The sequence below is a fragment of the Aspergillus alliaceus genome (assembly GCF_009176365.1).
Source record: "Aspergillus alliaceus strain CBS 536.65 unplaced genomic scaffold BDW43scaffold_16, whole genome shotgun sequence".
NCBI lineage: Eukaryota > Fungi > Ascomycota > Eurotiomycetes > Eurotiales > Aspergillaceae > Aspergillus > Aspergillus alliaceus.
Genome location: NW_022474699.1, coordinates 238722 through 256142, shown reverse-complemented (window position 1 = coordinate 256142; position 17421 = coordinate 238722). Strand labels below are relative to the sequence as shown.

General features: G+C 47.6%; 7 protein-coding genes and 1 non-coding gene across 8 annotated transcripts; 3 read left to right on the top strand and 5 right to left on the bottom strand.

The window, feature by feature from the left end:
• Positions 1-57: 57 nt before the first annotated feature.
• Positions 58-1456, bottom strand: BDW43DRAFT_318827 (indoleamine 2,3-dioxygenase; the record flags this gene model as incomplete). Its single annotated transcript, XM_032048764.1, has 3 exons — positions 58-402; positions 467-1081; positions 1166-1456. The coding sequence occupies 3 exons, from the start codon at positions 1454-1456 to the stop codon at positions 58-60; spliced, it is 1251 nt and encodes a 416-aa protein (XP_031901343.1).
• Positions 1457-2026: 570 nt separating this feature from the next.
• On the top strand, positions 2027-3575 carry BDW43DRAFT_318825 (FAD-dependent oxidoreductase; the record flags this gene model as incomplete). Its single annotated transcript, XM_032048763.1, has 2 exons — positions 2027-2206; positions 2263-3575. The coding sequence occupies exons 1-2, from the start codon at positions 2080-2082 to the stop codon at positions 3573-3575; spliced, it is 1440 nt and encodes a 479-aa protein (XP_031901342.1). The 5' UTR covers positions 2027-2079.
• A 1619-nt stretch (positions 3576-5194) lies between these two features.
• Positions 5195-5566, top strand: BDW43DRAFT_310168 (uncharacterized protein; the record flags this gene model as incomplete). Its single annotated transcript, XM_032046860.1, has 1 exon — positions 5195-5566. The coding sequence occupies one exon, from the start codon at positions 5195-5197 to the stop codon at positions 5564-5566; it is 372 nt and encodes a 123-aa protein (XP_031901341.1).
• A 1338-nt stretch (positions 5567-6904) lies between these two features.
• Positions 6905-8356, top strand: BDW43DRAFT_273349 (bestrophin family protein). The gene is made up of 4 exons (XM_032041615.1): positions 6905-7040; positions 7094-7235; positions 7296-7837; positions 7899-8356. The coding sequence occupies exons 1-4, from the start codon at positions 6931-6933 to the stop codon at positions 8266-8268; spliced, it is 1164 nt and encodes a 387-aa protein (XP_031901340.1). The 5' UTR covers positions 6905-6930; the 3' UTR covers positions 8269-8356.
• A 57-nt stretch (positions 8357-8413) lies between these two features.
• Positions 8414-9997, bottom strand: BDW43DRAFT_310166 (amidase; the record flags this gene model as incomplete). The annotated part of the gene is made up of 5 exons (XM_032046859.1): positions 8414-8587; positions 8650-8861; positions 8917-9280; positions 9379-9686; positions 9745-9997. 5 exons carry the CDS (start codon positions 9995-9997, stop codon positions 8414-8416), a joined length of 1311 nt encoding a protein of 436 aa, XP_031901339.1.
• Positions 9998-10933: 936 nt separating this feature from the next.
• BDW43DRAFT_t90 lies at positions 10934-11005 on the bottom strand. The gene has a single exon. It is a non-coding gene; the product is annotated as a tRNA-Ala (tRNA).
• A 112-nt stretch (positions 11006-11117) lies between these two features.
• BDW43DRAFT_273345 (uncharacterized protein) lies at positions 11118-11476 on the bottom strand. Its single transcript, XM_032041614.1, has one exon. It carries the CDS (start codon positions 11445-11447, stop codon positions 11289-11291), a length of 159 nt encoding a protein of 52 aa, XP_031901338.1. The 5' UTR covers positions 11448-11476; the 3' UTR covers positions 11118-11288.
• Positions 11477-15125: 3649 nt separating this feature from the next.
• On the bottom strand, positions 15126-17025 carry BDW43DRAFT_56204 (uncharacterized protein). Its single transcript, XM_032050240.1, has 6 exons — positions 16487-17025; positions 16191-16417; positions 16000-16139; positions 15857-15951; positions 15685-15798; positions 15126-15619 (listed from the first exon to the last, which is right to left on the bottom strand). The coding sequence occupies exons 1-6, from the start codon at positions 16622-16624 to the stop codon at positions 15173-15175; spliced, it is 1161 nt and encodes a 386-aa protein (XP_031901337.1). The 5' UTR covers positions 16625-17025; the 3' UTR covers positions 15126-15172.
• Between the last annotated feature and the right edge of the window lie 396 nt (positions 17026-17421).

Below are 17421 nucleotides of genomic sequence, written 5' to 3'. Positions count from 1 at the left end.
TTCTGGGGGATGAATGACATGTATCTCTTTTGTGTGCTCAGGTCTAATACAAGACATTTAAAGATCTCTCGCTTGAATCACAGAATCTCGAACAGACTTTAGAAACTCCATTGCATTTGTACCTCCAGTGCCAGTTGCGCCCGCTGCATTCCTCTCGCCCCGTTTTGAATCAGGCTTAACCATCACCGGAGATTGTTGGTGCTTGGCCATGACAACGACGTACCTTGCTACCATCCGTATGTGTGCTCGCCGGAGCTCTAGGAGAGCAGTAAGACAATTCTCATATGTGGAATTCAGCCGGACATCTTCCGGCCGAGACCGGACAAAATCCCTGATATTTGGCATCCGCTCCACCTCGGCCAAAAATTCACGGTGTTGGCGGGGCATATATAGTCGCATTTCCTGCTCATTAACCTTTCGTTCAGCATGACACTAGATATCGGGGGTACGGTCAGATAACTACTACCTTCAGGTAAGCACCCTTGGTTGACTGCTGATCGCCGTTGTCCTTCACACAGTATTCTTGATCATGCGTCACGCCTAAAGCAATATCAATCAAAGCAAAAAGCGAGCTCTGGGCATTGCTTGGTCCACGATGTTTACGGTATCGTCCACCGCTATGCTCTTCGAAAAACACCCCATCAGGGAGCCCTACTGAGGCAAGGCTATCGGTCCCATCCAGGAATGGCCGGAGTTTATGGTAAAAGAAACACTGGCTACAATCGCGGTACATGCGTGGTAAAATGGAGGTCATATCGGTCAAGGTTATAGTCGCCCGTTGGAGGTAGGCAATAACCTGTTCCGTGTCTTGATCAAAAGTGGCCTCAGTAGCCTCAAGCAATATCGAGATAAGTGGAGCCCCGCTCGCCTCAATGGAAAAAACAACACCGAAAAAGCCTGCTTCCTCTGGGGAACCAGTGAAGGATACTAACGGTTGGGTATTGCTCTTTGACAGAGGTTTACTGTCGGCCTCAATCCGACGATAATTCCATAGAACTTGTCCCGCATATGTGGGAACCGGCGGCAATCCAAAATGAGCCGATAGTTCGATCGTCGGCTGGGAAATACTCAATGGTAGTCGCTATTAGAATTAGCTTACAGTATATAGCGTTTAACACCATGGTCTCCAGCGGGAACTACCCCCGAGGCTAGGGATCAACTATACCTTCGGTGGGGGGGAACTTCCGAACAAAAAGCCATTGATAATATATCCCAGAATCATATAGGCTCTGCGCCTTTCTGCTTCTGTGAGCAAAAGTTCAGTAGAGAGGACGGGCATCTCATGGACCCGTTGTCGCAAAGACCCGTCCGAAATGAACCTGGGCAGGGCGACGATAGTGGCTTCCCAGGGCCCATAGTATGGATCTGGTAACTGCTCCAGGGGTGGTCTGGATGGTAGAAAGCCCGACTCAGGAGATATATCGTAGTGTTCTAGAGAAGCAAGTAATTCAGCCATTGCGGATTATTTGGTGTGCAAAATTTGTATTAGCGTTTAACATTCCGATCCAAGATCTACTCTACCACGCCTATATCTGATATATCTATTTATACAAGGTCTGTTGAATTGTTGATGCATCTTTTGAATTGGTTGCGTCATTGACTAGATGTTGCCGTTTGTAGAGTTGCATTCCGCCTACATTCTCGGAAATTTCTGCAGTTGCAATGTAACCATGAAGCGCCGTCTGTAGTAAGCGGGCCTTGATATGGAAGAATAAACTTCTGCCAGTACTACCCTTCTACTACTTCTATGTCAGGTTGGTCAGTGACGGCGCATGCCTTGATTAGTTCGGGGGGAGAGCAGAAGGCTCTATTGGGACAGCCCTCTATAATTTTAAGGGTTTTAAAACCCGATTGCGAGAACAAAACCCCCCCATCAAAGCTTTGAGCAAATAAGAACCATTACTTCAAACGATTCCCGCTAATGCAGATTCAACCGCTGTAGGTTGATTAACCTCAGCCACCTCAGCCCTTGGATCTTGAGGATTGCCAGTGTTCTATTCACTCTTGTTTAGTTCTAACAATTACTTGTCCCTGAGCACACGTATTGGTTGCTTCCAGGTGCCCTACCCGCACAAAGCCATGGCAACTAACCAGAAGCCTGGGAGGCAAATGGTAGTTGTAGTGGGTGCTGGGCCTGTAGGCTCTTTGGCGGCTCTCTATGCAGCTTCGCGCCATGACGACGTGGAAATATACGACGTTCGCCCAGGTATAGGTCACCGATACGTAGTTACAATTGGAGGTTACTGACCACCCTATCCATAGATGATGTTCAATATCCATCTAGTCTATCTCCAATGTTCCGAAAATCGATCAACTTCACTTTGTCAGAACGCGGTCTCAGAGCAATGCGACAGTCCAAGCACGAGTGCTTCGTCGATGCTGTCATGCAAACAGCCATCCCCATGAATGGTAGAATGATACATGGAAAGAGTGCCTCGGGAAGACTCCAGGAGACTTTTCACACGTACGATATTGATGGGAACACCGTATATTCAGTGGAACGGATGGCTTTAAACAAAGCTCTCCGTAAGGCACTCGACGAGACACCAAACATCAAGATGTATTTCAACCACCGATTTGTCCGCGCCGATTTCTGTGCGCAAAAAGCTTGGTTCAAACAACAAGAACCATCCTCACCGGAAGTAGAGGTCGACTTCGATTTCTTAATCGGTGCGGATGGTGTCCATTCTGCAGTCCGATATCACATGATGAAATACGCCTATACGGATTACGAACAAAAGTATGTTGACACCAGGTGGTGCGAACTGCGAATACCACCTTCAGCAGATGGCCACTTCAGCCTGTCCCCCGGTCAGGTCCATATCTGGCCCAGTGGGGACTTCATGCTCGTCGCATTTCCATGTCCGGACAAATCATTTAACTGCACCTTATTCGGCCCATCTGCACACCTAGCTTCAATAAAACACTCACCACCCGCCAAGCTGTTCTCGTTCTTCGACACCTACTTCCCTGGAATCTGTCCTCGCATGATCTCGAGGGACTCGCTCATGGCGCAATTCCATGAGAATCCTCACCTGCCACTGGTCACAGTCAAATGCAATCCGCACCATTTCGGGTCCAGCGTCATCATTATCGGCGATGCAGCACATGCCATCCTCCCATTCTACGGGCAGGGTCTGAACGCAGGCATGGAAGATGTCCGGGTCCTCTTCAATCTACTCGAAAAGAAGGGTGTGTATGCCACATCAGACCCACAGGATCGGCGCGAGGCCCTAGCACTGGCGTTCCAGGCATACACGGCAGAACGCGTGCACGATGTGCATGCTATCCATGATGTAGCCAAGCGCGCCTATTTTGAGATCAGACAAGGGGTAAATACACCAATTTACAGAATCAGAAAATATATCGAGGACAGTCTGCAACGACATGTGCCGCGACTGGGGTGGCAGACCATGCACTCACGGATTAGCTTTACCGAACAGCGATATTCTGAGATAGTTCACACGGATGAACGTCAGGGGAGGATACTTGCTGCCGGTGTAGCGTTTGCTTTCTTTCTGGTTGTTCTCATCGGTGTGGTTATTGTCAGTTTTCTGATCGATAGTTTAGTGTGATATGCATTAATTGCTAAGGGTCTATTCCCAGAGGGAAAGTACAGCTTCAAATGGTGATTTATCATGCGAACCTTTCTTAAGGGATTGAATTTTTACATTACGTGGGTATATCAGAAATATCTTCTAATATGTGAGATTCTTTTATAAACAATTTGTGTTGATTCAATCTGATAGTCGATATACAGGTACTCTTTTATTGATTGATTAATTTGTCCATATGTGTCAATTTGATGATGTATGTATATGGTCAGTAATATAATGGGTCCGGCGTGGATTGTTAACGCTAAGTTGGCCTACTTAGAGTAACCAGATAGTCAAGCTCTAGTACCGTCTTGTATATTTCTATTATCTGTACTTTTCGCTCTACTGTATCATATTATCTTGCTTAATCCCGGTATGTTAATTAGCCAAGAATCAGAATCTTGCGATCCCATAGGTGATGAATCGCGTGGACCGCATCTACATGAAGACAGGCTATCCCTCGTCGATACGCAATGCCATCATCATACTCCACCAGCATGGTGTGATAGAAGCGGACAGTAGGGTTGTCAATGATTTGATACTTCCCATGAAGCTTGTTTCATGGGGTCCCATTCCATATACAGAAGGTTGTTGTGTATGGCAGAGCAGAATGAATTCACACTCCCCGCCACCGGATGTTTTGAATGCCCGGGCCCAGTCTCGATTAGCAGAAGGAAGGAAACCGCAAGGGTCACCCTCATTATCGAGGATGATGAAAAAAGGGACCGATTGGTCTAGGTCAGTCACCCAGTGAAAGGTATGTCCTTCCTCTGAGCTGAGGGCCATTCGGAATGAAGTCGCCCAGGTCATAATTCGCGTAGGATTGTTACGGAGGGTATCGATCTGGGAATAGAGGAGACCTAAAACGGAAGGAGGGCTTTATGGGTATCGGTCTGGGATGCATACCAAACAACGATTTTCGTGAGAATTGTATCGGTACCACTCGTTCAGAGTGTATATGGTCCTGCTGCCTCCGAGGTGCAGGATGTTCAATTGGTAATCGACGCTGCCTACCCAGCCGGCCCAAGACCACGAGGGCACGCGGTTATGTTGCTGTTGCCGAGCCATCGCCTTCTAGAGGAAGAGGTTGGATACCACAATAATGATCGGTCGAAAAGATCAAGTGGAAGACCATAGAAGTAGCTTCTCGTGTCGAGGAAGGGCTCGACAGCCACCATGACGCCTTTGAACGCATTGATAGCATCCGACTCGTATGTTAGTGACTGCTGGGAAAAGTCGCGAACTAACTGGGCGTATTCCGTAAAAGAGTTTCCATCTTTCAGGTTTGTGAAGAAGTTAGGGTTCAACAGCTGCTCTACACCACTATGTTGTATGCGGGGCTTTGCTGGATGGAATTCGTAGGTTGTATTCCCCTCCGCCTGGATATCTTCGCAGCGGGGTCTTTTAGACAGCGAAAGTACATTTGATTGTCGTGGAATATCAAACAGCGCTGGGCAAGCACACCCTCCTGAAAGGTCCAACCTCGGGTTGTCCAACGACTTTGTCCCACGGAACGGTTATAGCCTGGAAAGTAGTTACTACACGAAGTTCCCCGATAGGGATGCCAGCTAGACGATGTAGCGTACCACCGGGTGGACATGGGTGACATCCTCTGTGGGTTTGCCTCGGCTCCTGTCAAGATCAACGATAACGGCGATGAATATGAGACAGCTATGGTGGCGGCGTTGGTTGGTATTCGGGCTACCTCTTCTGGGGCACGGCTTGCTGCACCGAATCGTGAGGATAACCTGGAGGGATCTGACATTCATCCCCAGGACAGTCAAAGCTCACAGCAGACTGTCAGCCTGGACTCTATCCAGCCAGTTTCGGGGTGGTGGATGTATGAGAAGGAGGATGCCAAAGCTGAGGAAGAACAGCAGAGGGTGAAGGAGGAAGTCGATGATGCCCTAGGTAGTTGTCCGCAGAAAGATACTGCTTTGCTATATACAGATCGGCCCTCGATATTCTGAACGGACCAAGCCATTCACGAAGTTCAACCAATCTACAGATACAGCAAATTTGGAGGGCCGGTATGAAGCCATATTGGATAGGAAAATGGCAGGGATTTAGTTGTAAAGACCGTTGGATCCTTATCTCACAACAGAAGTTGCTCTAATCTTTTCATTGTTTTGTTTCTTTGTTGCTTTGTTGTCTCTTATTTTAGCAATTGAGTAAAGCTGGGCTACAAGATTGTATACTAAAACCGCCCAAAGATTGAAAAGCGATATAGGGATTCAATTCATTTAACTAGGGTTGAGTCAATAGCTGGAACAATGATAGACCGGTACCGATATAGCAGACTTAGTAGTTGGTACAGTCTTTTACTTCATCTTGTCTAGAGAGCGCTCTGATAATTTAGTTGGGTGAAGGCCTTAAGCATGATGGACGAATGGATGAATGGATGGATGGATTGACTGATTAAAGCCTTATGCCCGAATGCAGCCGTCTTTGGGGCTCTTCCCAGGTCGCCCATGGTCGCTATGTCGAGGCCACGGACTCTATGTATAGAGCATGCTTCCTAAAAGCCCACAAGTATATATTTCCGTTTCCAGCTGATTCCTTTAGATCCTTTGGTTCCTCTTTTTCGATCGAGCTGTCTGCACCCCCCCCGCCCAAGTAGAATCCAGTGTGTCCCGCATGTCTCATAGATCCCTTCGAGTCCTCTATAGGCCCTTATGGCGGGCTAACGTATTGCTTCCTAATACATAGATTACTTGAGGCAAAAGGTCTCGTTAAAGAGAAAAAGGAAAAAACCAAAAGTCGACTTGTTGCTTACTGTAGCAGCTCACGAAGCTCTGCTGTTCTAGAATATATATTTAGGCTCAATAGAGCAAGGAATAGTCTCGCAAGGCTACATATCATGATCCTATATCTTCGTTGTTTCTATATATGATTCGTTATAAGAGTGCCCCTTTCCTTTTTCTTTATTCTCTTTTCGGACTAAATGTGTGCTTTTTTATGTTGTGGGAGAAGTTCATTAAACCAAAAAAATCCATGATCCATAAGAGGAGTTCCATTCTTACCATATTGAGAAGATAGAGTATTGCCACTCTTGTACAAGGAAAAGTCCAAAGTGATAGAGTGATAATAAAAATCAAATCTTTGAGAAGCTAAGTATATAAAGAGTCAACTCATATGCAGAATATGGGGACAAGAAAACATCATCTCGCAGAAGATCGGCAAACGCATTGGCCATCATGTTAGCGTGTCGCTGTGATTTGCGGAAGACAAGATCGTGCCCCTCCATAGCGTGCTTTTAAGTTGAAACAATCCGAGCCTTTCTTTTGCTTGACCGCTCCCTTCTTCTTCTCAATTCCCATCATCCACACTGAAGATGCGACTGAACTTCAGTTCCCCGCCAACGCCGGCGCTGAGCCGTCAAAATACCTTCCTCCACCATGGAACGCACCCACATCTCCTAACCACCCGACAAAAGCCACGAAGGTAAGTATCCACAGATCCGCGGTGCGGCGGGACCTCACAAGATTACTCCCCAGATGGCCTCTAGTCTTCCGATTCATCAAAGGTGCCATCCACGGCGCTATCATCGTCCCCGTACTCTTCCATGCGCTCTTCACGGCCTTTGTGGTCTGTCTGGACCTATACATCTTCGACACCGTCGGATTACCCAGTAGCATCGTAGGCTTACGTTCTTTTCCCCTTTCCGATCTAATAGCATAAGCTAATACACCAGACTAGATCCCCTCCCTCTCCATAGTAGTAGGCCTAATGCTGGTCTTCCGCAACCAAACCAGCTACAACCGCTTCTGGGACGGCCGCACCAGCCTCACAACCCTAACCACCTGCATCCGCAACCTAGTCCGCACAACCCTCACAAACGGCTACAAGCCCTCCCATCCCCTAACCCCCTACGAACGAGAAGACATAGAGCGCACCATCCGCATCCTCGTGGCCATCCCCTACGCCGTGAAAAACCATCTACGCGCCGAATGGGGCGTAGCGTTCAGCGCTTTCTCTGATGTCGGTGAGGATGGGGTCGCAGCATATAACCCGGACTATGTGAATCTGCTCCCCAAAGGACTCGAGGGCCATGAGAGCGAGGGTCTGGGGTTGCCGTTTCAATTGAGTTTCTTTGTAGATGGCTTTATAAAGAGGGGGGTGGAGAGGGGTTGGTTTCATGCGCCGGGGGCGAGTCAGATGCAGGCGCAGTTGAATTCATTGATGGATGCTGTGGGGAGGATGGAGATGATTCGATTGACACCGATTCCTGTGGCGCATTTGTGGGTTTCCTCTCCTCTGTTTTTTGGGGCGTTTTGGGGTATGATGCTGACTGTTGTGTAGGATTCACCAGAAACAGGTTCTTGCTTTGTTTGGCTGTGTTTTGCCCTTTGGGATGGTGGATGATCTCGGGTGGTGGACTGTTCCGATAGTCAGTCTTGTTATTTTTACCTTGTATGGAATTGAGGGGATCGGGTCTCAGCTGGAAGATCCCTTCGGGTATGATCGGAATGATATCAAGATGGATGCGATTGTTGAGGACTTCAAGATGGAGGTCGACGTGGTGCTATCGGAGTGGCGGAAGTTGATGGCGGTTGTGGATGCCGAGAGACCACGGAGTGAGACTCGATGCGTTGAATACCACGACGAACCTGCGGATAAGTTCCCACCGGATATGTTCGTGAGACATCGGTCTGCGACGGCGAGAGTGTAATTGTTGCGAAGAGCGGTTTAATTCAGAGAAGAGTGTATATGTCATTGAACATATGTACGTATATATGCAGCCATGACCTCTATGTTCACGATAACGGTAACCTACTATATCACGATCTATTTACAAAACCCTATAGACTATCTATCTATAGACTAGCCTCCTGGAAGGCCCTCCCAATCCCCTTCCCAGCATGCAAAACACGCAAATCACAAAACCTCCCCCCGACAACCGTCAATCCGATGGGGAGTCCCTTCTCCCCGACAAAACCAGGAACGTTCAACGCCGGCGCATGAAGCAAAGTCCACATCGAATTGAAGCTCTAACCAAACAATCAGCCCAACCTTCCCACCTAACTGGCCAAGAAAAGGAAAGAAAACTCACCGCATCACCAGTATACCCCAACCCCACGGGCGCCTCATCAACTGCACTCGGCACAACAACAGCATCATACCGACTTGCGATCTCATCCCAAACAGGCCTCAACCGCGCAACTCCGTCACACGCATCTAGCAGATCCTTCCGTGACACAGAATCCCTATTCTCAACCATGTCGACAATCTTCCGAGCTAATTTCTCCTTATCAAGAAGATACTCTGTACCCCTCAGCCAACCTTCCCCCCAAACCGAAGGGAAAAGAGAGAAACTCACGCCCCAAAAAAGCCCCCCTCCCCTCCCCCTCTATTATCACCCGATGCCACTCCTTACACTTCTCAAACTCAGCCGGAAGCTCAATCTCCTCAACCACCGCCCCCTTCTCACCTAAGCGCTCTTTCGCCCGCTGCCACACGGAGACAAGTCCCTTCCCAGCTAGGGACCAAACATGCGTCTTCGCGAACGCGATCCTCGTCCCTGAGACCTGGAAGGGCGATTCAGGAACGGGTACATCACCATTGAGGTCAAAGGCCCGAGCCAGAAGATCCAGATCCTCGACGCTGCGGGTGAAGAACCCGGCCGTGTCGCAGGTAATCGAGGCGTGGGAGATACCGTCGCGGGAGATAGCATTCCAGGTTGGCTTTTCATTTACTCTCATTAGCATATTATCTACTTTACAATAGTACCTGTCACGAAGGGGTCCTATTGAAGAATGGGAAAGGGGAGGAGGAGATATACCTTAAACCCATAAACCCCGCAAAACGACCCGGGGCGAATAATACTCCCACCCGTCTGCGTACCCAGCGCAACAGGGACCTGGAAATCGGCTACAGCGGCCGCAGAGCCGGACGATGAGCCGCCGGGGGTGTGGAGGGGGTTATGGGGGTTAGTACAGGGCCCGCCGTCGTAGGTTGCGGCGAATTCGGTGGTGGTTGTTTTGCCGAGGATGAGGGCGCCGGAGGCCCGGAGGGTGGCTACTACGCTTGCATCTGTGGTGGTGTTGGGAGTGTTTGTGTAGATTTTGGAGTAGTACTTAGTTGGCATGTCTGGGTTTTTATGCCAATTGTTAGGGTATGGGGTGTATTGGGGGTGTATGGGGCTTACCCTTGGCGAGGTAGACATCTTTGACTCCAATGGCGATGCCGTGGAGGGGACCTCGTTTTTCTGGCGGGATTTGGTCGAGTTGTTTGGCTTGGGAGAGGACTTGGGCTGGGTTGAGGTGGACCCAGGCTTGTACGACGGGGTCTCGTTGTTCGATGTGGGTGAGGAGGGAGCGGGCGTATTGTTCTACAGTTACTTTGCCGGTGCAGATTAGATCGTGGATCTGGGTGCCTGTTAGACGGTGGAGAGAAGACATGGTTGTTTTGGGGTGTTGATGTTGATATTGTTGGGCTTATGCTTGGGAAGTGGAGATTTATATTGGAGGTTTGGAGAAGCAGTTGGAGGTGATTGTTGCGGGGGTTGGGGTCGCTTTACCTTAGTTTAGTTTGTATGGAGTATCTTCATAATAGTACCATATCGTATTGCTTACTTCGTATGGATAGATAGATAAGTGTAATATATGCAAGGGACATACCCCAAATGATGCCATACTTATACGAGGTCGGACCGAAGGTTGTTCCGCCCGATGGGGTTCGAAATATTTCAGACTTCAATCCGCCAAAAGAGGAATATCTACATATCTATGTGCCAGATGATATTCTTAATATCTCAGGCACCGGAAGGGAATGGTGCTCTCAACACCCATCCATTGTTAAAGCGATTTGCTAACCAGGAAACTTAGATCTTACAACCCCAATATATCCTTCATGGTGCGGAGGGCATTGTATTCAAGATCGTGCACGAAGGCAGGGATTCATGTCTTAAATTATCTGGTGAGTCCTATGATCCTCTTGACCGACAACTAAATCGCATATCTCAGAAAAGCATATAGACAGTTGCGTAGAGATCCTTATTCGACTGTTTCATGGTGGGCTATAGTAAAAGGCTATATCCCTTCTTGTCCAACAAAGAGTGACCTCCCAGTTATACGTTCTCAATTTAGGCTCATACAACAGGTGATAATCTTACCAGGGGATGCTGAAGCGAGAAACTACTTACAGGGGATCTCTCATTGGATTAGGGTTTTCTATAGCACCTGCGTTACGGAGACTGTGGGTCTGAAAGTTCAAGTTCGGGCAGCTCTTCAGCGTGCCTCTAACCAGCATTGGGAGAAATTGGCCAGTATAAGCCTAGATACTAAGTATATCTGATATAACTTGGAAATCATATAGTGATGAAAAAGAAAAAAATATGGAGATGCGGGGAATCGAACCCCGGACCTTTCGCATGCTAAGCGAACATTATACCACTAAACCACATCCCCAATTTGTCGGGAGGGGAGCGTGCAGTGCCTTATTATATTAATAAAGAGAAATACCGTGCTGAGCAGAAGCTTTATCGCTTCCAACTTTCGTTATTCTGCGGCTCACGATAGAGTTGCTCTTCCGATATTATCTCCTAAGCCTGGATCAACCTTCTCTGTTTCTAATAGAAGCTGTGCCACTTCTGTGTGCCCCTCCTTCGCGGCATAGAACAGTGGTGTACATCCACTTCGACTTCTCGAGTCTGTATCCACTTTGCCTGTACTACTGTAAGCAGAAGCTCTGCTACTTGTGCCCCCCGCCCGCAGCATATGACAGCAGTGTCTTCCCAAAACTATCTCTCAATTCCGGATTTACTTTGACTGTTTCAAGCAGAAGCTTCGCCGTATCTTTAGAGCTATGTTGTGCAGCAAATATTAGTGGTGTATCTCCCCAGATGTCCATTCGATCTGGATATTCCTTCCCAGTATCAAGAATGAGCTTTGCCACTGCTTCATGCACATACATCGTGTCCCACCCAGCGGTGTGTACTTCAAATTGGGTCTCTAGCATCCAAATCTATTACTCCAGACTCGAGAAGCAAGAACACTGCTGCCTCAAGTTCAAAAGAACACCATATGGCTAGTGCAGGACCCTCAGGAACAAGAGGACGCTGCGGTGAGGACCGAAATTTGGTGCATCCTGCTTCGCATACACGTAGTGCGGATACTGCTATCGTATCCTTGCTACATATATGAGCTTCATGAAAGTCATCATGCCAATACCGAAATGTGTAACGGAAAAATCGTGCTTGCGGGTCTCGGGGAAGTTTAAGCTGAGAAACCCAATGCATCTTTCAGCAAGAGCTCTGTTAGGCTCCTCCGGGTGGAGACAGTGCTTCCAAATAGTAGAGCTAGAAGGCCCACCAGGCGGCTTTTTACAGACCAAGAATTCCTTCGCGGCTTGGTGAAGCAGGTAGAACTTTTCGCCGGCTATTAACTAGGAAAAGGCCACACAGATCTCTGACAGTATCTCGAAAACTAAGCTCTGATCCAAGTACTTGCTGCAGGTAATTGTAAGATTGGTGCTCCGGGCGGACTGCTATGACATGAGAAATCAGTGTCAGCCACAGAGGTTTCTTCGCAGTAGTGACAATGTGTAGCGGTGTCTTTGCTTTTTCCACATCCCTGCTACAACATAAGATCTTATTGTATGCCTCGTCAACGGTCAGAGGTATTTATTTTATAGCTTGACAGACGTGTCCTCCAGAGAACCCTGGTGTGAGGGACTTTAGCTGAATCAAATAGTTGATTAGGTAGTCTATCACGAAGAGACTAAGTTGAAGAGAAGAGAAGAAAAGAAAACATGAAGCTATTGCGTACGCGATCCGATGTGTCACCCTTCTAGACAAAGGGTCACATGACTGACCAGGCTCACTTCATTGATTGTAGTCTAAACCTCGATCCGTGACACCTGGGGTATTTTCGATATCGTCAATTGTGAGACTTACCGACAGATAGGTGCGGTTAGGGACCTTTGTGAGTTCATCTTGAAGAAAGGCGCCGGCTTGCTCATTCAGGGACCTTTTCCTACTAGTTTTTCTGACCCACTCCTTGTCTCTTATGTGACTTTCTCAACCTCAACCTCATTCTCACCACCAAGATGAATAGTTAGTAGTCAAGCCTCCAGTTCGCAAAAGCCATGGTGTATGTGGTCATATGACCTGCTCGTATTCAAAACCTTGAGATTGTATGTGTCGGACCCTTAAGTATAGAGGCAACTCAACGCATATGAGTTTGTTTCTTTCATTATCCTCGCATTCGTCCAGCGCTTCCAATATATATACAAACTTCCAATTGTAGTTTGCAGATGCAATACCGGTCAAAATGTCCCAAAGATCATGGAAGGAACTAGTAAGTTGATTACCATCTGTAGCAAACTTGTTCAATATCGAGTCGTGCATGAGGTCCGGTCGTGCGAGAAAGAGTTGACTCAAGATAGTACAGAGCGTGTGTGTTGATGTTTTCTGGTCTCAAAAGTCATCCTTGAAGAAGTAACAAGTTATTTTTCCGTGACCGTATTTTCACCTGACGCCCGATTTTTTGATATACACCGGCTTTTTGTCACTTTTCAAAACACTATAATTCTACCAATATGGCTTCAATTCAGGCGTCTTTGGAAGAGATCCAAAGATTGAAAGCAGGAGAACCGATCAATTGCACTAAGGTTGCCCAGAAGCGCGGTGTAAGTGGCGTACAACGTTCTCTAGAAGAGCAATATAAAGATCAACAAACCCTCAATAACCAGCAGGCCAAAAGGATTATTAAATGGATTAATAAACTTAATGATAAAGGCCTTCTACTTTCGCTCGATATGCTACGGAATTTCGCTAAGGAGGCTACTGTAATTAACCCAGGAAAGCAGTAGCCAAGTCGATATCTAAAATACTATCTTCAGATTATTGCTCATCATATAACTGGGGTTGATTCCCAACGTAAAGGGCTGATTCGGTATATAAATAAACTTTACATTTTGAGCTTCTCGGCTAGAAGCTCAAGGGATATGACATACAACCACCTGAATCCGTGCTCTGACATTTCAAATCTAACGTGAAGAGAAAAAGAAGGATCTCAGATGTAAGGTTTCGATGTGTAGTTAATTCAAAATATCCCCGGGCTTGAGGTATATTATTATAAGCGCTGCCCGACGTGGCAGTCTAGCTCTCTACAACCCGAAACGAAAAACAATTTTCTGACCACTACGAAAGCATAACATGGACATCTGTTCCACGAAGGCCATCTATGTACCACATACTCTATTCCAGCTGTGAGGAAGTCTTTGCTTTTCTCGCTCGACCAAAAACCAACCTTGGCTGAAAGTCTTTGCACCTCAATACGTTCAACAAGCCGTCCTTTATCTCAACCTTCTCCCATCAGTATGTGGATGGTATGAGGGGATGACATGGTCTCACTGACTGAGAGAAGGGTTGTGCTACGTTCCATCGAGAATCTGTACGCTGGACTGGGCTCATTATGAAATCTCTCGCGCTGAAATCTTAACGGTATAGCGTACTCAGACTAATCGTTCTTTTGCCGTGCTAGATGGAGATCTGAAACGCTTTTCGAGAGCTCCATATCACTATTCGATGTTGGCATGTAAAAACCCGTTCCTGTTAATGTCGTCCCAACTCGCTATTCCACCATATCAGAGCTTCACCTCTAAGACAGGTTTCCTGCTCATGCACATCTTACACAAGTCCCTAGACTGTACGGCGACCCTGAGGGGGTTGGTAAAACTAGGTAACTAGTCCTGGGAGACAGCTCTTTCTTAAATGAGAAGGTTCCTGAGGTGCAAGGACTGAGCCTGAGTCTGAGCCTGAGGGCATCAACTAGTCGTAGAAAGGCTCGTATTGGAATCGTATCAGACGATCAAGAGACGATCGATTAAATTTAATGAATGATCCTGAGAAGGCCTAGATAGGGCAATCATGAGCCTCTACATATCAGGCTCCATGATAAAGGAACTCATGATGGTCATACTCAATGCAACGCTACTTTCCAATCCATCTCCAGTAGTAGTACTAACGAGGCGGGGATTGAATACTAGTCAACCTGTACGCACTACTAGTACTCTATTAGGAAGGTGGTATTAGGGCTGAACAAAGCACATTACAACAAACGCAAGCCTTAGGCACTCATTTTCCTCCCCGATATTAGTATTCTCCACATTATACATAACGCCTATATCACACCATAGCTATTCGTTCACGTTGGGGAAAAGAATAAATAAATGAAAAAGGGGGAACAGAGTTCCGGGATACGAGCGTAATGCTAGATTTCCAAGTGTCTATTGAACCTAATCGAGCGGAGATCCATTTAATATTAATCCGGAGAAATTAATTTATTTAAATTCGGTAATTGCTGCAGGATACTTAATTTATCTTTTGCTTGATTCCTCTTGGCAAGGGCTCCTTAGCTTCCGCAACCGAGGATCATAGGGTCCCGTTTTCTTGCCTTAGTGACTTATATCTGCTTGTCTTATGACATAAGTGACTGAACTACATACATTGTTTAAAAGAAGATGTTCTGAGAATGCATTCTCGTAAGCGTTATTAATTAAAAATAAATAGTCACCAGTAGTAAGTATACACGCCGTGATTTAATACCCCATAACCATAACCCGGTAAAAATTCAAACAGCCCGATGCTCGTCCCATGCGTTCGGCGAAGAAAGCGGCTCATTCGCATGGCGATGAGCAAGACGCGGTTCGCTCTGTATGATCATCTCCTGCGTGACCGTGATATCATTCGCTTTGTCTCCCTTACTACTCTTCGAGTAGTCCGACCCCTGAACGAGGATCTGCTCGTCGCTACCCCAGGCGGTGGTATTATTCGGGATCGATAGTGGGTGTCGTGACCGTTTTGATGGCTGTGTTCGACTTTGTAAGGGGAATGATTGGGTGCGTTGTCGGCTGTAGCTGGAGGGTCCACCGCTCGAGCTGAAGAGGGCGCTGAGACCGACTTTCTGGGCGCCTCGGCGGATGAGCGGTTGGATGATGGGGAGGTTGGCGACGACAATTGCGACGAAGGTTTCGCGGCAGGCCCATTTACTACCTGAAACTGCGCCTTCGGGTCCGGACTTTAGAGGTGAGCGTTAGATTCGGCGTGGATTAGTTTAAGGCAGAGGGGGTTAGTAGAACGTACTGTCATGATGGTTACTGCTCGGATAATAGCGGCCATCATTACGAAGGCGGCACCGCTGAATAAAGCCATCAAGGTGATCTTTCTTCGGATACCGATATTCACTGTCCATAGTAACTGGGATGGGGATTGTAAGTTTCTCATTCCGTATCAACAGGGTAATAGGAAGACAAACTGGCAGAGGAATGGACATCAGGTAGAGATCGGTCAATACATTGGGAATCACGACAATGAGGACATAGAGTGTTGATCGAGTGGGTTGGCAGAGATCTAAGTGGTCAGCCTGGCTAAATAGATCTGGAGAATTTGAATACTCACTCCCAGGATCAGGATTGATCTGCCAGTACTTATGCATCGGCTGGCATCCGAGCAAGATAGACAGTGCCACTGCGAGGTAGGTTACCCCAAGTAGTATATAAGCGAAGCGCACGCGGGCTGGTAGGTGTTGCAGTCCAGTTCTGTGATCATCAACATTCGATTCATACCAACAGTTCAACAGGAAAACATACGTCAATCGCGAATAAAAGACAGCCACACAGAACTTGACAAGCCACAAGATACATGCGTAGAATGACCATCCGATTACCTGAATCTTCGAGCCCCATTGCCTATCGTAATACTCTTGTGAGTCCGGATCAAGCGAAGCGCGCTCCTCGGGAGTCATATAACTATTCGTGAGACCACCGAACATGGCTCCAACCAGGTACGCTGCTACAGTTTCGGCCGTGTATACCAGCTATATATTCCAAAGCGTTAGTGGCCGTGTTTTTGCGAATATCGCGCAGTCTGTCAAATCCACACTCACCCCAGCCAATGGCATCAGGTAATCATCCACTTGGAAATTGGAAGGGCCGACGGACGTCCATCGCACGTAGATTCGAATGAGGATGAAGACTAGCCCCAGGGAGAGGAGGGTGAACGCCTCCGGGTCTGCTGTAGCCATGGCGGCGGCGACGGCAAGTTGAAATTTTGCGCGACGTAGGGGAGACTAAATGAAGTAAGTAGTCGAGAGATCAGGGTTTGGCAAATATAAGAACGGGAAGCGCTTAGTCCCCGCTTGCAGGGGACAGTGAAAAAGGCAACATTCTCGGCACGGACTTCTGCTCTCTGAACGTGGGAAACGAAACGAAAATAGGTCCTAAAGAACCGGGTTGGAGTAATTATTCACACGGTTCAGGAAACATCGGATCCACCGGTGGTCGGAGGGATTGGCACTCGAAATTATAACGCCTTGATGAGTGCCAAACTAGAGTGAAGCTAATTAACGTTGGCAGACTACCACTTCACCGGGACATACTGTCACCCGTTGTCCGTGTCATTGGCCAAGCCCCCCCCCCCCCTCCTCCCCGTCAAGGTATCTCCTAAATGGGAATGATCTGAAGGCACGAGGCATTCGACGAACGCTAGCCTAAAATGAGCTGAAGCGGCCTGTTTCAGTTAGTGTACGGAGTAGAGCAGGAAAGTCCCATTTCGGGACGGCAGAGAGGTGTGTTATTCGGTATCTTCTGAGGGTCCACCCCCTGAGAAAAGCTGCGAAACACTGCAACTAGTGATTTAGCACGGCGAGAGTGGGTGTGAGTACACCGTATCCGTCCTGCCACAGGACTAGGGCTTTGGTTGTCCTACGTGGATTTGGAGCTTAACCGATAGAGTGGATTCAGTGGAGCATTCACAATACCCCAAGAATTCAAGTGCTATTTATGATTAGACATTAGTGGGAAATTAGGCTCGTCCGAGGAC

Coding starts and splice junctions, on each gene's coding strand:
- BDW43DRAFT_273349 (XM_032041615.1), top strand. CDS start 6,931: ATGCGACTGAACTTCAGTTCCCCGCCAACGCCGGCGCTGAGCCGTCAA. Junction 7,041..7,093: donor ACCCGACAAAAGCCACGAAG/GTAAGTATCCAC, acceptor ATTACTCCCCAG/ATGGCCTCTAGTCTTCCGAT. Junction 7,838..7,898: donor CCGATTCCTGTGGCGCATTT/GTGGGTTTCCTC, acceptor ACTGTTGTGTAG/GATTCACCAGAAACAGGTTC.
- BDW43DRAFT_273345 (XM_032041614.1), bottom strand. CDS start 11,447: ATGGACATCTGGGGAGATACACCACTAATATTTGCTGCACAACATAGC.
- BDW43DRAFT_56204 (XM_032050240.1), bottom strand. CDS start 16,624: ATGGCTACAGCAGACCCGGAGGCGTTCACCCTCCTCTCCCTGGGGCTA. Junction 16,140..16,190: donor GTCTTTTATTCGCGATTGAC/GTATGTTTTCCT, acceptor TGATGATCACAG/AACTGGACTGCAACACCTAC. Junction 15,620..15,684: donor GAGCAGTAACCATCATGACA/GTACGTTCTACT, acceptor TCACCTCTAAAG/TCCGGACCCGAAGGCGCAGT.